We start from the raw sequence: 15,472 nt of genomic DNA, 5'->3' as shown, positions 1-15,472 counted from the left end.
CTCAGGAGGGAGCCTGGGCAGTCAGCCAATCACTCCTCTCTACTCTGTAACCCTTTCCTTTCTGGGTGTATGTACATTCCTATACAGGTATGGGTATGTCCAGGGCATTGCACCCTTGTCAGTAGTACAGACTAGGATGCAATGCTCTGCACATACCCCCACCTGTATAGGAATGTACATACACAAATGTGCAGACTGAAGAGCATTGCACCCCAGTGTCTATGAAAGACCCTAGGGTACAATGCTCTGCAGCCCCCCCCCCCTATGTGTATGTAAATTCTTATACAGGTGGGGGTATGAGCAGACTGCAATGCATTGCACCCTAGGGTTGTGGAAGACACTAGGGTGCAATGCTCTGCTGTGCACTTAGCACCATGTGCAGAGGCCCTGGCTGGGAGGATTGCTGAGATGCAGACACTTACAGACCCAGCCGAGGCAGGGGCTGCAGCACGATCAGTACAGGTGCAGTCAACCTCCTCCATGGCAGGCTACCTGGGCTCCACAAAATGGCAAGGGCGGTGATGGCAGGGTGAGGAGACATAGGAGGGGCACAATCCCAATGCAGCCCTCTAGTACAGAGCTCTATGAGCTGCAGCACAAGGGGCAGACAGCACATAGCAGACAGAGCTGCAGACTCCTCCGCGCCTAATAGCATGAAAGGTAAGGCCTCGCTCACTGCTCTGCAGGGGCTGAATTACTATGAAACTAACCTTGGTGCGTGTCCTGGAGGCAGCAGGGGAGGGGGAGGTTTAGACAAAAACTCCAGTAGGGCCTGTGAGTGTTTTGTGCCTGTGTGCGCGCGCTCCCTGTACTCGTTCACAGGCAGTACGTGCCCGCGCATACACTCTACATGATACTGCAGCGATCACCTATACTGAATACCGGCACGCTTTACGGCCCATATCCAGGATGTTGCAAAATCTAGACAAGTCTGTCTGGCTAAAAGACATGCGACCCCTAATGTGAAATGGCATATTATAATGAGTCCTGCAATATATCAAACATTTTCAACAATGACAGTACCTCGTTAAAGCCTTGTGGGACTTTTTCGGCTGGGTTTACACTTCGGAATCTCTGGACGGCATTTCTCCTGGAGATCCTGTGGGCGGTGCTAGGACCATGAGGACTGCATTGCTGTTGCAATGTTTCCCAACCAAGGTGCACCCAGCTGTTGCAAAACTAAAACTCCCAGCATGCTGGGAATTGTAGTTTTGCAACAACTGGAGGCACCGTGATTAGGAAACACTGCAGTAGTCCATCATTAAGCTATGTTCACACAGTAAAAAACATTTCCGGATGGACATTCTACAGCATCATCATATTTGTCCCAGCTGAAGCACAGGCTGGGACAAAGTCCAGGAAGTGAGAGCAGGACTAGCATTTCTCTGTGCTCACTCCTGTCCTATCAGACTGCAGCCATGAAAACAGAGAGGAGGGGGTTACAGAGCAGCCTGCAGTAATTGGATGAAGAGACCCAGCACAGCAGACTCAGGGAGGAAGGGAATGTATGGTGAGTTAGGGCGGGCTCAGTGCCTCCGACACACCCCTTCCTGAGCAGTGGATGTCGGAATGAGTGAGCAGCAGAACAGAGGGATTTGTTAGCCAAATACAGAAGCTAGACACATAAAAATACATGTAAAGCATCCGCATGACCTAGTGAGTAACATATAGAAGTATCATTTATTTTTCTGTGATATGACAGGTACGCTTTAACAGTTTTGATCGGTTTGAGTGTTTAGACCCCAACCTATCAACAGAACGAAACGGGAGTACGCAAATCTTCATATTCACAACATAGTCTGTGAGAAAGCATTTGTACATTGTGTACTGTGTTAATCTTAGAAGGACTCAGAGGAGCCATCCTAGTTCTGAAACACTTGTAGGGACTACATAACCTTTTCCTTTTTTAGGCACCAGCAAAATTTTATCTTCAAGATCTGGGCACAATTAGAATTTTTAGTTAACCATTTTTTTCTCTCCTGTTCATCGGGTTATGAGAAAAACAAAACATTGATTCTTGAGGAACAAAAACGTCAGCGTCTTCTTTAAAAAAAAAAAAAAGTTTGAAAGGCAAACGGCTTGACAATATAAAAATTCTCATTTAATAGATTGAGGACATTAACTGTGATGGAAGTGACTCGGAAATGGAGGTAATGAGAAATTTATTTAACTAAAATTCCTTTCCTTCCTACTTTTTTTTTTCTTCCTTTCTGTCTTTTCTATCATCATTTTTTACTAATACTCACTTGATGCAACGTGGAAAGCGCCTGTTTTCCAGAACTGGTAATTTTTTTTTTTCTACTTTACTAAGGTTTTTATTGTGTCCAAGTCTACACTGAAGAGCAGTTTACTTCTAAACCAGTGTTTCCCAACTAGTGTGCTTCCGGCTGTTCCAAAACTACAACTCCTAGCATGCTCGGACAGCCGTTGGCTGTCCGAGCATGCTGAGAGTTGTAGTTTTGCAACAGCTAGAGGGCCACAGTTTGGAGATCACTGCTTCAATGCCAACTTACCTTCTTCTTTCTTAGAAATAGTTTCTGGAGTCTTGGCACACAGGCTTCTTTTTCGCAATATGTAGTCAACAGAATCTCAACTAACCAAAGGAGAGTGTCTGTTTTGAACAGGAAGGAATAGAGGAAGTAGAGGTAACCATCACAACTATAAAGCCAGTCAGGACTCCGGGGAAGATAAACGTTAACTTCGAAGATCTGGAAAAAGAAAGGGAAGAACACGAAAGAATAAGAAACGAAGAAGAAAAAAAAAGAAGATACGACGAGCATAGGAAGTCATTCCGAGAAGCTAAGAGACGTTCCACTGCTATGGTAATGTCCCGGTGCTGGCATTTTTGGGTGTCCCTCATATCTACTGATCCTTGGATAGAAGTATGGCTACATTTTAGAACTAATCTGATTTTTGCTGAGAAATATTTCAGGTTGTACTTGTGTCGTGTCCGGTTGAGAAGATTGGCACATGACCAAATTTTAGATGATTATATTAATAATTATATATCCAATCTGCCTACGCATCTTATTTTCTAAGGATGAAACAGAGACTCAGGACAAGAAGAGCAAGGAGCAAGTGACTCCTGGAAAACTAAAATTAACCTTCGAAGAGATAGAAAAACAAAGGCAAGAGCAACAGAAGAAGCTCACGGAGGAGGAGGCCCGTCATCGGTTAGAGGCAGAGAGGCAAGCCTTTGAGGAAGCCAGGCAACATTTGGTAATTGCCATTCATTCTGTACTTCCTTGTCCTCCCCCACACCTAATGACCACCAAAAGAAACTGGCATGAATCACTTTTAATTTGATCTTCCCGTTTCTGTTTAATCTTTCAATTGTTGCGAGGTGTTGGGCACCAGGTCAAGATTTTTCTCATGTATTGATTGGCCCTTTGAGAAGTCATCATATTTGGTGTTTTCCCCCTTTTTCTCTCCCAATTTTTAATTCCCAAAGTCATCAGAGAACCAAAATCTCTTTAGTCACCCATCAGTCTAGTCTTTGTCTTTATCTGAACCTGAAGGTTCTTATCTTTGAAAGTACACTTCAGAGATTTTCTACTTTTATTCACATGTCTACATCTTTATAAAGACTCTTGGAATTAAATATAATTGATATCTAAGCAGCTGTGATTATTGGGCCAGATATTTTTTCTGGCATTTTGGTAAAACATCCCAACCTTGACATAATTTAAAGCCAAGTCATAGTGTCACATAGGGCAGGGAATAGTGCAGCCCTGAGCTCACCCAGAACCAGTTTACCTGTCTACTTGTGTAACTGCCCTTTAAAGTAGAGGGACAACTGGGCGCCGGTCCCTCCGCTGGACTAAATTGCAAGGGCGACACAAGTCATAACAATAAAGAGAACTGTACAAAGGTCAGGGAAAACAGGTATGAAGTGGTAACCAGCTATATCAGAGAGGGAACCAGGATAATATATAATAGAAGGATCACAAAGTAGTAATAAACAGGTATCAGGAAGATATAGCGGCAGGTATATATCGTGCTGACAACAGCCTCAGGACCAAAGCAATATATGGCAGGTAAGAAAGAAATGACAATACAGGATACCAGGGGATATAGGTTTACCAGTAATTAAGGGTGAGTGGACAGGTAGCTAAACACAGAACACTATACATATCTGGATACACTGGAACAGGATGTCACAAGACTAAACACAGAAACACACATCTGGCTAGGGGCAAAGCAAGAGAAGCAATGGATGGGGACATATACTGTGGTGGAGTAAAAAACACAAACAAGTGTAAATAGAAGTCAGGATTCTATGCAGATCAGGATACACAGGTTATGGATCACAAAAGACTAAAGACAGTAAAACAACACCAGGTAAAGGGGCAAAGCAAGAATCGTTGGATCAGGACCTATACCATTGCGGTGTACAAAACAAACAGGTCTGAATATGAGTCAAGATATAGGTTACAGATACAGATGCAAACTAAACAGGATTAAACTGACCATGCACAGACAGATCACAAGACAAGAAGGACTAGGCTAAAAGCTAAACAAACTGGTAAGAACTATAAAGCCATGGCTAAAACAAAGTAACAAATCTGAATTGAAACCAAAAGGACTAAAACCAGAACAAAGCTGAAATCAAGAGCCCCTCCTCAGCTCCTGATTGACCCGGGCCTGAAAGACCTAACGGACCAGAGCACAGCATGCAAAGCCTGGCCAAGGTGCGATCATTACACACAGCACTTGGTTCCCACCATATCTAGGGTGGTTGGTAGCCATCTCCATATTTACACTTATATACTTCAGTTGTGTAATCTGTAGCTAAATCACAGAAAACCATATGTTGAACACACTGCCACTTCATAGGATGTCTTGCAAAACCTCAATCTTACAGCAAGGTCAATGGTTTTCTCCAAAAGTCTATGTAGCATTCCCTAATGGAACAACTTAGTAAAAAAAAAAAAGGGGGAAAGGATCTCATTCCAAAATGGAGACCCTTATGTAGTTTTACAGATTACTAGGGGAACCCCTACTTGTATTACCAGCACTCCTCACCACAAACCTTCCCTTCCATAAACCTAATATCACTCCATTCCTTAAATTTTAATCCTAGTAATGTCAACTACAGGTAACTGTATCTGTATGAATGGCGCATGTAAAGGAGTCACCTAACCCAAATTGTCTTTCGAGATTTGAAGAAATGTAACTTTTTAGCATCTATTTTCTAAAGGTCAATGATGATGAAGATGACAAGAACCTTTATGTACACAAAGAAGAATTCCGTCCCGGCAAACTCAAGTTGAGTTTTGAGGAGTTAGAGAAACAGAGAAAAGAGGAGGAGAGGATGAGAGCAGAGGAGGAGGCCAGGAGGAGGATAGAAGAAGAGAAAAGAGCATTTGCTGAAGCAAGAAAGAGCATGGTAGTGTAGTGTTTGGAGAACGTTTCCTTGCATTTTGTTCACCCCCATTCTGCATGAATTACCTTTTTTCTTCTAAGGAGGAAGGGATTGCTATCCAAATCAAATTGTCTTTAGCTAAAGATTGAATAAAATTTTATTTCACTAATATGTTAAAATATAAATTCGTAAAAATAAACTTGAAAGGGCAATGTCATAACTTTTCATATGTCATAGAGGCTTCAAAATTTTTTGATCAGTGCAGGTCTGAGTACTCGGACCCCGATCAATTACCAGAAGTGTAAGTGCGCCCTTCGCTAGTTCTCTCCCAACTCTGCGTCACATGACCAGTACGTGTTTTTTTTTCCTATATCATGCAAACTCATCATCAATAGTCAAGCCATTTGTTTTATTCCAGCACAGCTGCACCTATGTGTTTTAATACTGGGCCATGTGATCACCAGTTTGAAATAAAAAACATTTTTTTTTAATTACTGTGCTTAAGGAAGCATTTCAGGAAATAATGTTTTGCTTATACAGTGCAGCATAGGCTATTATTAGAGAATAATGTATCGATTCTTAGGTATGCCTTTTTTTTAATCTATTTTTGCTGATGTAGCAGGCATGGTTTACAAATGCATTGTTTACTATTGTTGTTTTTCTCACACACACACAAAAAAAAAAGAATTTATTTTCCTGAATATGATTGTTTCTACATAACATTTATGTATATATATATATATATATATATATATATATATATATAAAAACAGGTTTACTGCAGATGAATAAATTGTGGAAAAGTTTCAGTAATAGTTATTTATATGAAAATGCTCAAATAAAAAAACTACTTTAGTGAATAAGAAAGGTGGCTAAATAAGAACCAACTTCAGCTTCAAATGGTTTACTGTATGATGACCAAAGAGCTAAGCTGCGCTGCACAGTAGCACTACTTAACTCTCTCCTTGCTGGGCCAGCACATAATGCTCAGCTCAGCAAGGGGTTACTTTATTTAAAAAAAAAAAAAAAGAAAAAGCAGCGACCTGTACAGATCGCTTGTGTACTGTATATTCTTGCTGGGCAGGAGGTATACAATGTATGGTTCCTGCCCAGCATGAGCTGTACCCGTAGTTGTATAGCCCCTGTCAGAATAGTGATGAGAGTCCTGGCTCCTGTATATTATACACTGTTCAAAAAAATAAAGGGAACACTAAGAAAACACATCCTAGATCTGAATGAACTAATCGTATGAAATACTTTCCTCTTTACATAGTTGAATGCGCTGACAACAAAATCACACAAAAATTTTCAATGGAAATCAAATTTATCAACCCATGGAGGTCTGGATATGGAGTCACACTCAAAATCAAAGTGGAAAACCCCACTACAGACTGATCCAACTTTATGTAATGTCCTTAAAACAAGTCACAATGAGGCTCAGTAGTGTGTGTGGCCTCCACGTGCCCGTATGACCTCCCTACAACGCCTGGGCATGCTCCTGATGAGGTGGCGGATGGTCTCCTGAGGGATGTCCTCCCAGACCTGGACTAAAGCATCCGCCAACTCCTGGACAGTCTGTGGTGCAACGTGGCGTTGATGGATGGATCTAGACATGATGCCCCAGAAGTGCTCAATCGGATTCAGGTCTGGGGAATGGGTGGGCCAGTCCATAGTATCAATGCCTTCCTCTTGCAGGAACTGCTGACACACTCCAATCACATGAGGTCTAGCATTTTCTTGCATTAGAAGGAACCCAGGGCCAACCACACCAGCATATTGTCTCACAAGGGGTCTGAGTATCTCATCTCGGTACCTAATGGCAGTCAGGCTACCTCTGGCAAGCACATGGAGGGCTGGGCAACCCCCCTCCCCCACACCATTACTGACCCACCGCCAAACCGGTCATGCTGGAGGATGTTGCAGGCAGCAGAATGTTTTCCACGGCGTCTCCAGACTCTATCACATGTGCTCAGTGTGAACCTGCTTTCATCTGTGAAGAGCACAGGGCGCCAGTGGCGATTTTGCCAATCTTGGTGTTCTCTGGCTAATGTTCTGCACGGTGTTGGGCTGTAAGCACAACCCCACCTGTGGATGTCGGGCCCTCATGGAGTCTGTGTCTGACCGTTTGAGTGGACACATCCACATTTGTGGCCTGCTGGAGGTCATTTTACAGGGCTCTGGCAGTGCTCCTCCTTGCACAAAGGCGGAGGTAGTGGTCCTGCTGCTGGGTTGTTGCCCTCCTATGGCCGTTTCTACATCTCATGATGTACTGGCCTGTCTCCTGATAGTGCCCCCATGCTCTGAACACTACGCTGACAGACACAGCAAACCTTCTTGCCACAGCTCATATTGATGTGCCATCCTGGATGAGCTGCACTACCTGAGCCACTTGTGTGGGTTGTAGACTCCGTCTCATGCTACCACTAGATTGAAAGCACCACCTTTATTGGGGATGTCTTGCTAATTGCCTATAATTTCCACCTGTTGTCTGTTCCATTTGCACAACAGCATGTGAAATTGATTGTCAATCAGTGTTCTTCCTGAGTGGACAGTGTGATTTCACAGAAGTGTCATTGACTTGGAGTTACATTGTGTTGTTTAAGTGTCCCCTTTATTTTTTTGAGCAGTGTACATCGGTCCCCTATGCATTGAGGTCAACTGCGACTAGGCATGTTTTTCCTGTGTTTGCATGGGTTTCCTAATGGTTTTCCAACTAATGTGCCTCCAGCTGTTGCAAAACTACAACTCTCAGCATGCCTGGATGCTGGGAGTTGTAGTTTTGCAACAGCTGGAGGCACCCTGGTTGGGAAACACTGGTCTACTCTGTACAGTGACCCTTGTGAGTTAATACACCCTGTGTACAATACTACAGCATATGTGAGTGCTATATAAATGAATGATGGTGACCGTTTACAACTTACTGTATATCGAAAATTTACTAAAATAACCAATATTTTTACCTTAGAAGTGCTGCGCTTACACATGGAATGAGGGTTTCCCGGGGGCCTGATACGCGCGCATAGATGTTCTAATATCATCATTATTATCACAATACAGGCTTCCAATGATGAAGACGAGGATGCCTACAGATCAGAACTCCAAAGAGAACACAATAGCCCTGGAAAACTGAAACTAAGCTTTGAAGAACTGGAAAAACAGAGGCGAGAAGCAGAGCACAGGAGAGCAGAGGAGGAGGCGAGGAGGAGGCTGGAGGAGGAGAGGAGGCAGTTTGCCGAAGCTAGGAAAAACATGGTAGGTTATTGCCCATTAATGACACATAGTATTCGGGTTTATTATATTAAAGCATAGACTGACCATAGATATAGATTTGTTGTATGTATTCAAGCTGCTAGAACAGTGTTTTCCAACCAGTGTGCCTCCAGCTGTTGCAGAACTACATCTCCCAGCATGCCCGGACAGTATGACTGCATGCATTGCATGTCTGATCTCTAGAAAGGAACCCTGACTCTACCCGCTGAATGGAGCGGCGGGGTCGGCACTGCTCCGTTCATTGTCTATAGGAGCGCCGGAGATACCCAGACACATCCCTTTGTTATGTCCGGAGCTCCCATAGAAAATTAAAAGGGGTACTCCGCTGGAAAACATTTTTTTTTTCCAAATCAACTGATGCCAGAACGTTAAACAGATTTGTAAATTATTTCTATTTAAAAGTCTTAATCCTTCCAGTATTTATCAGCTGCTGTTTGCTCCAAAGGAAGTTGTATAGTTCTTTCCAGTCTGACCACATTGCACTCCGTCCCTGTCAGGAACTGTCCAGAGCAGGAGAGGTTTGCTATGGGGATCTGCTCCTGCTCTGGACAGTACCTGAAAGGAACAGAGGTGGCAGCAGAGAGCACTGTGGTCAGACTGGAAAGAACTACACAACTTCCTGTGGAGCATACAGCAGCTGATAAGTACTGGAAGGATTAAGATTTTTAAATAGAAGTAAAAGTAATTTACAAACCTGTTTTTTTTTGGCACCAGCTGATTAACATTTTTTTCCACCAGAGTACCCCTTTAAAGGAGCGCATGCCGACCCCATCACTCTATTCAATGAAGCACTCAGGGCACTTTTTTATGCCTATATAGTGCAGCATAGGATATTAGTAGAGAATAATGTAGAGGTGCTTGTGTATGTCTTGTGCTTACCTGTTTTAGCTGATGTGGCAGGCGTAGATTTGAAGCCATACTGATTGAAAATCTTTCACTGAAATGATTTCCTAAAACTGCCTTCATTTCCCTTGAATCATCTGGCTTTGCAGAGAGAAGGGTCAGAGTCTCATCACTGCACCTAGCCATCTAATTAGGCTGCTGGTGCTGGAGTTCACCTAGGTGCTCTCAGACTGTAAGTTGAGGTCAGTGGGTTATGGTCAGCTCACATTATGTGCAGTTTTGATGCACGTTTTTTATTCAAATATTACCAAGGTGCAAGTAATTTGACCTATAACAACAATTGAGGTATTTTGTGAATATGTGACATCTTTTGGCTGTGTTTACACGTAAAAATTTTTTACAGTTTCTTGGCTTTTTTTTTTTTGCCAAAAATGACTAGTGATGGTGAGTGTGCATATGGGAAGGAAAATTCATAAATAAACCCCCCTGAGTGCTTCTTTAAAGAAGGATGTGTCCTATGGGATCACCTACATTTTCACTGTACACCCCACATAAAGCCCCTTTCTAGTAATTTCTCAATAGACACTTTTGGTGTACATTAGGCCCACTATATAGTCACTAACTTCTCCTAAAAACATTGATGTCTTCTACATATTGTCAAGAATACTGCCCAGGTTGTGAATCCTAAAGCATAAATCTGGATGTATGGCACGCCCCCTCCCATAGACTTGCATTGTGGGGACGGGCGTGACGTCACACGGGGGCGGAGTCCAGACGTCACGGACTTCTGTTCCCGTAGTCGCGACTCATTCCCTCCAGCGCTTCACACAAAAAACAGGTGGGTGCCGCATGCAATACTGCGTACAGGGGCGGGACCCCCGAGATCAGACATCTTATCCCCTATCCTTTTTCAAGGGCAAAAATCTAGAAGAACTAGTAAGAGAGGGTAATAAGGTGACCGATTCCCATAAACAGTCCTACAGATCCAAAACCAACAATTAAAAATTTTATGAGCAGTGTTTATCGAGTCCCTGAACTTTGTCACAGAAAAAAAAAAAGAAAGTCAGAAACACTGGTCTAGATAATGTATTAAGAAATGACGTTAAACGGGTCAAATCAACTGGTGCCAGAAAGTTATATAGATTTGTAAATTACTTCTATATAAAAATATTAACCCTTCCAGTACTTTTCAGCTGCTGTACGCTACAGAGGAAGTTGTGTAGTTCTTTTCAGTCTGACCACAGTGCTCTCTGCTGACACCTCTGTCTGTGTCATGAACTGTACGGAGCAGGAGAGGTTTGCTATGGGGATTTGCTCCTGTTCTGGACCGTTACTGACATGGACAGAAGGTGTCAGCAGAGAGCACTGTGGTCAGACAGAAAGGAAATTCAAAAAGAAAAGAACTTCCTGTGGAACATACAGCAGCTGATAAGTACTGGAAGGATTAAGATTTTTATATAGCAGTCATTTACAAATCTGTTTAACTTTCTGGTACCAGTTGATTTGAAAAAAATAAAATAAAAAATAATAATTTCCCCTCCAGAATACTCCTTTACATATATCATTTTTTTTAAAGGAAACAAGTGCTATACATACTACAACTAGAGATGAGCGAACTTACAGTAAATTCGATTCGTCACGAACTTCTCGGCTCGGCAGTTGATGACTTTTTCTGCATAAATTAGTTCAGCTTTCAGGTGTTCCGGTGGGCTGGAAAAGGTGGATACAGTCCTAGAAAAGAGTTTCCTAGGACTGTATCCACCTTTTCCAGCCCACTGGAGCACCTGAAAGCTGAACTAATTTAAAGTCATCAACTGCCGAGCCGAGAAGTTCGTGACGAATCGAATTTACTGTAAGTTCGCTCATCTCTAACTACAACCCTCCAAGACAGTGTTTCCCAACCAGGGTATCTCCAGCTATTGCAAAACTACAACTTCCAGCCTTCGGCTGTCCGGGCATGCTGGGAGTTGTAGTTCTGCAACAGCTGGAGGCATCTTGGTTGGAAAACACTGCTCATAGAGCACAGTTCTGGGAAAAACACAAAAAGTACCATAAAATGCAGCAAGACTGGTAATCTGGAATATGGATAATTTGGAGGATTGACTAAAAACAACCAAACATTGATATATTTTTTTTTTGTGATTGGTATTGGTACATGCATTCTCCAAATATGGAAAAATATATATTTTTTATTTTATTTAATGTGAAAACAACCAATTTCCAAATTATTTTTAAGAGCCCAGACCAAGATAATATTCTTCAGGATATGGAGTGTTCTCACCTGGACAGTTGTGACGCATGCAAAGTAAGAATATGTTCCGGTGAGATCCATTATTAACATTAACTCACTAATTTGTATAATGTTATTTTTAAACTAACGACTAGAAAATGCACTAAAATTATTTAGACTTTTTTCTTTGCGTTGAGTCTTGGGCTGTGTTCACATGTTGCAGTTGCATTGAAGTACGGGCGCATTTTCACAGTAATAACACAGTAATGCAACAGTCAAGCAACAGTGCTGCAACATGTGAACACTGCCATGTACTGCACAAAACAGAAAGGATCAGCAGTTCCCCTCCCCTCAATTGATTCTGGGAATAGGAGTGCCCAGTCCTCGTCATTAAAGAGGTTCCTCGGGTGAAGACCTCACGTCTAAGCGCAGCAGCCCACCATGTCGGAGTTCACTGTGCCACCGAGCAGTGCGCCCGCCGCCCTGCTTGTCCTCAGGTACAGAGCCCTGCTTGTCGTCAGTGTACAGAGCCCCGCTTGTCGTCAGTGTACAGAGCCCCGCTTGTCTTCAGTGTACAGAGTCCCGCTTGTTGTCAGTGTACAGAGCCCCGCTTGTCCTCAGTGCACAGAGCCCCGCTTGTCCTCAGTGCACAGAGCCCCGCTTGTCCTCAGTGCACAGAGCCCCGCTTGTCCTCAGGGTACAGATTCCTTCTTGTCCTCAGTGCACAGAGCCTTGCTTGTCCTCAGTGTACAGAGCCCTGCTTGTCCTCAGTGTACAGAGTCCTACTTGTCCACAGTGTACAGAGTCCTACTTGTCCTCAGTGTACAGAGCCCTGCTTGTCCTCAGTGTACAGATCCCTTCTTGTCCTCAGGGTACAGATCCCTGCTTGTCCTCAGTGCACAGATCCCTGCTTGTCCTCAGTGCACAGAGCCCTGCTTGTCCTCAGTGTACAGAGCCCTGCTTGTCCTCAGTGTACAGAGCCCTGCTTGTCCTCAGTGCACAGAGCCCTGCTTGTCCTCAGTGTACAGAGCCCTGCTTGTCCTCAGTGCACAGAGCCCTGCTTGTTATCAGTGTACAGAGCCCCATATACGTTAATAAGGATACAGTGTACTTATAACAATTTTATAGACAAATTATACTATTTACAGTCGCGCGGGGGGCGCAAAATGTTTTCTTCTTCTTAGAGAGGGGGGGGGGGGGCATGACAGAAAATAATTGAGAAGCACTGCTCTAGAGGAATTTGTATAATTCTTTCCAGTCTGACCACAGTGCTCTCTGCTGACACCTCTGTCCATGTCAAGAACTGTCCGAAGCAGGAGAGCTTTTCTATGGTGAATTGCTCTTACTCTGGACATTTCCTGACATGGACAGAGGTGTCAGCAGAGAGCACTGTGGTCAGACAGAAAAGAACTTCCTGTGGAGCATACAGCAGCTGATAAGATAAGTACTGGAAGGATTAAGATTTTTAAATAGAAGTAACAAATCTGTTTAACTTTCTGGCTCCAGTTGATTTAAAAAAAAAAAAAAAAATTCCAATGGAGTACCCCTTTAATATACAAGGGGTTACTCTCCCTATTAAATGGGTACTGTCACTTTAAAAAAAAAAAAAAAAGAATCTTTTGACATTTTAGTGACAAGTCAAAAGTTTTGATCGGTCAGGGCCTAAGTGTTCAGACCCTGAACAATCACTAGAATGAGCCAGCAGAAGCGTGTGCTAAGGCTATGTTCACATGGCAAAAAAAAGTTCAGAATGTCCGCCTGAAAAAAACAACAACGGGTGGACATGTCACAAATTTGAATTAGGCAGCATTAGGACCGCTGGGAAATGGGCCATCTCCATAGACGGCAATGCATTTCTGTACGGAATCCGCAGTAACAATGAGCATGTTCATAGTTTCTGCGCATGCTGGAATTGGGATCTCAATCTGTGGAGACTCCACCATGTGCACAGTGCAGCAGAATCCCAATGAAATCAATGCAGAATATTTCCGCATGTGAACATGGCCTAAGTGAGCAAACTTACAATGCAAGTCTATGGGATTGTCTAGGTCAGCCGCATGCTTCTCTCCTCGCTTGTTCTAGTGATCAGTCGGGGTCTGAACACCCAAATCCCAACTGATCGAAACTTTTGCCTTGTCTCTACGTTTTTTAAAGCGACAGGCACACTTTAAAGTCAAGAAATCTACAGCATTATGGAAACAGTAGGGCAAAAGGTTTAGGGGTTTCATATTGATTGTCTATCTTTAGGACATGTCATCAATACAAGATTGGTGGGGGTCCGACTTTACTGTCTATCAGCTCAATTAAGGGGGTCACACTTTTCTTGTGTATTGTATTCAGGAGAATGGGACAAGCTGCAATACCAGGCACAGCCACTATCAAATGTTTGGTGCTATGTCTCATAGGCAATAAAGAGGGTGAAACGCTTTGTATGAGCCCCACGGCCTCTTCTATCAGCTGATAAGTGGGGGTCCACTGATCTCATATTGATGGCTCCATTGAGGATTTAACCCACAAATTTCTGTGGGACCATCTGATATATACGGGGCTTTTATTTTTTTTTTATTTTTTTTATTTACACGTTGTAGTAGTACATTTTTTTCCCCCATCAGGAACCAGATGACGAAGGCCTGCCGCTAAGCAAACCCACTTCTGAAGAGTCTCTTGCCCCGGGCAAACTGGAAATAAACTTCGAAGAACGTCTCAAACAGAAAATGGAGGAAGAGAAACGGTTAAAAGAGGAAGAAAGGAAACAAAAGCTGGAAATGGAGAAACAGGAGTTTGCTCAGTTACGGCAGGAAATGGGAGAGGTGGGACATCTACTGACCAATCTGTACGATGCTGGGTGGTCGGCTAAGTGTCCACTTGGTTTTTTTTCTGGCAGTTTTTAAACCAAAGTCAGAAGTGGATCCATAAGGGAGGAGAAGTGTAAATCCTTCCTTTATTTGTCCTATTTCTTTTGAATACACTTCTGGCTTTGGCTCAAAAACTGCCAGAAAAAAACCAAGTGGAAACTTAACCGTAAGATGGTGCGGCAGGGAAAGGAGGTTACAAGAACTTTTCTTCATGTTATCCCCCTTGTGCCCATACACCTTGGATTAAACTTGGCCCACTTTCTAAGGCAGTGTTTTCTAACCAAGGTGCCCCCAGCTGTTGCAAAACTACAACTCCCAGCATAGCCAGAAAGCCTTTGGCTGTCCGGGTATATGGAGAGTTGTAGTTTTGCAACAGCTGGAGGCACCTTGGTTAGAAAACACTGCTCTATAGGCACAACTAGTGCATTGTGGCCTCTTAAATGGAACTAATCATCAGATTTTACCCAATATAACACTTCGCAAAGCATTATATAGGGTAAAATCTTTATCCTCACCATCCCCGGGGGATGTTTCTGCCCCCAGGGATGGTGAGTATTAGAGATGAGCGAACTTACATTAAATTCGATTCGTCACAAACTTCTCGGCTCGGCAGTTGATGACTTTTCCTGCATAAATTAGTTCAGCCTTCAGGTGCTCCGGAGGGCTGGAAAAGGTGGATACATTCCTAGGAAAGAGTCTCCAGCCACCGGAGCACCTGAAAGCTGAACTAATTTATGCAGGATAAGTCATCAACTGCCGAGCCGAGAAGTTCGTGACGAATCAAATTTACTGTAAGTTCGCTCATCTCTAATAATTACCTGTTCCCGGGGTCCACGACGCTTCTGGCTCCTACGGCGTCCTCCTGAGCTGTCACTGCGCGCACTGACGGTGACATCGCTTTTAGGACGT

At 43.3% G+C, this 15,472-nt stretch overlaps 1 protein-coding gene across 12 annotated transcripts in view; it reads left to right on the top strand.

Moving 5' to 3' along the window:
* NEXN (nexilin F-actin binding protein) overlaps window positions 1-15,472 on the top strand; it is a 48,908-nt gene that overhangs the window by 25,947 nt on the left and 7,489 nt on the right. For 7 of the 12 annotated variants that reach the window (XM_056532631.1, XM_056532639.1, XM_056532638.1 and 4 more), the window contains 7 exons: window positions 2,109-2,150; window positions 2,625-2,822; window positions 3,040-3,219; window positions 5,201-5,389; window positions 8,423-8,617; window positions 11,715-11,783; window positions 14,321-14,518. In XM_056532631.1, coding sequence (XP_056388606.1) covers window positions 2,109-2,150; window positions 2,625-2,822; window positions 3,040-3,219; window positions 5,201-5,389; window positions 8,423-8,617; window positions 11,715-11,783; window positions 14,321-14,518 — 1,071 coding nt within the window. The remainder of the gene's footprint in view (window positions 1-2,108; window positions 2,151-2,624; window positions 2,823-3,039; window positions 3,220-5,200; window positions 5,390-8,422; window positions 8,618-11,714; window positions 11,784-14,320; window positions 14,519-15,472) is intronic. The other 5 variants (XM_056532636.1, XM_056532641.1, XM_056532637.1 and 2 more) reach the window with 4 other exon arrangements.

The sequence above is a fragment of the Hyla sarda genome, chromosome 7, assembly GCF_029499605.1.
Source record: "Hyla sarda isolate aHylSar1 chromosome 7, aHylSar1.hap1, whole genome shotgun sequence".
Lineage (NCBI taxonomy): Eukaryota > Metazoa > Chordata > Amphibia > Anura > Hylidae > Hyla > Hyla sarda.
The sequence above is the reverse complement of the archived record's forward strand: the minus strand, read 5'-3'. Positions and strand labels throughout refer to the sequence as shown.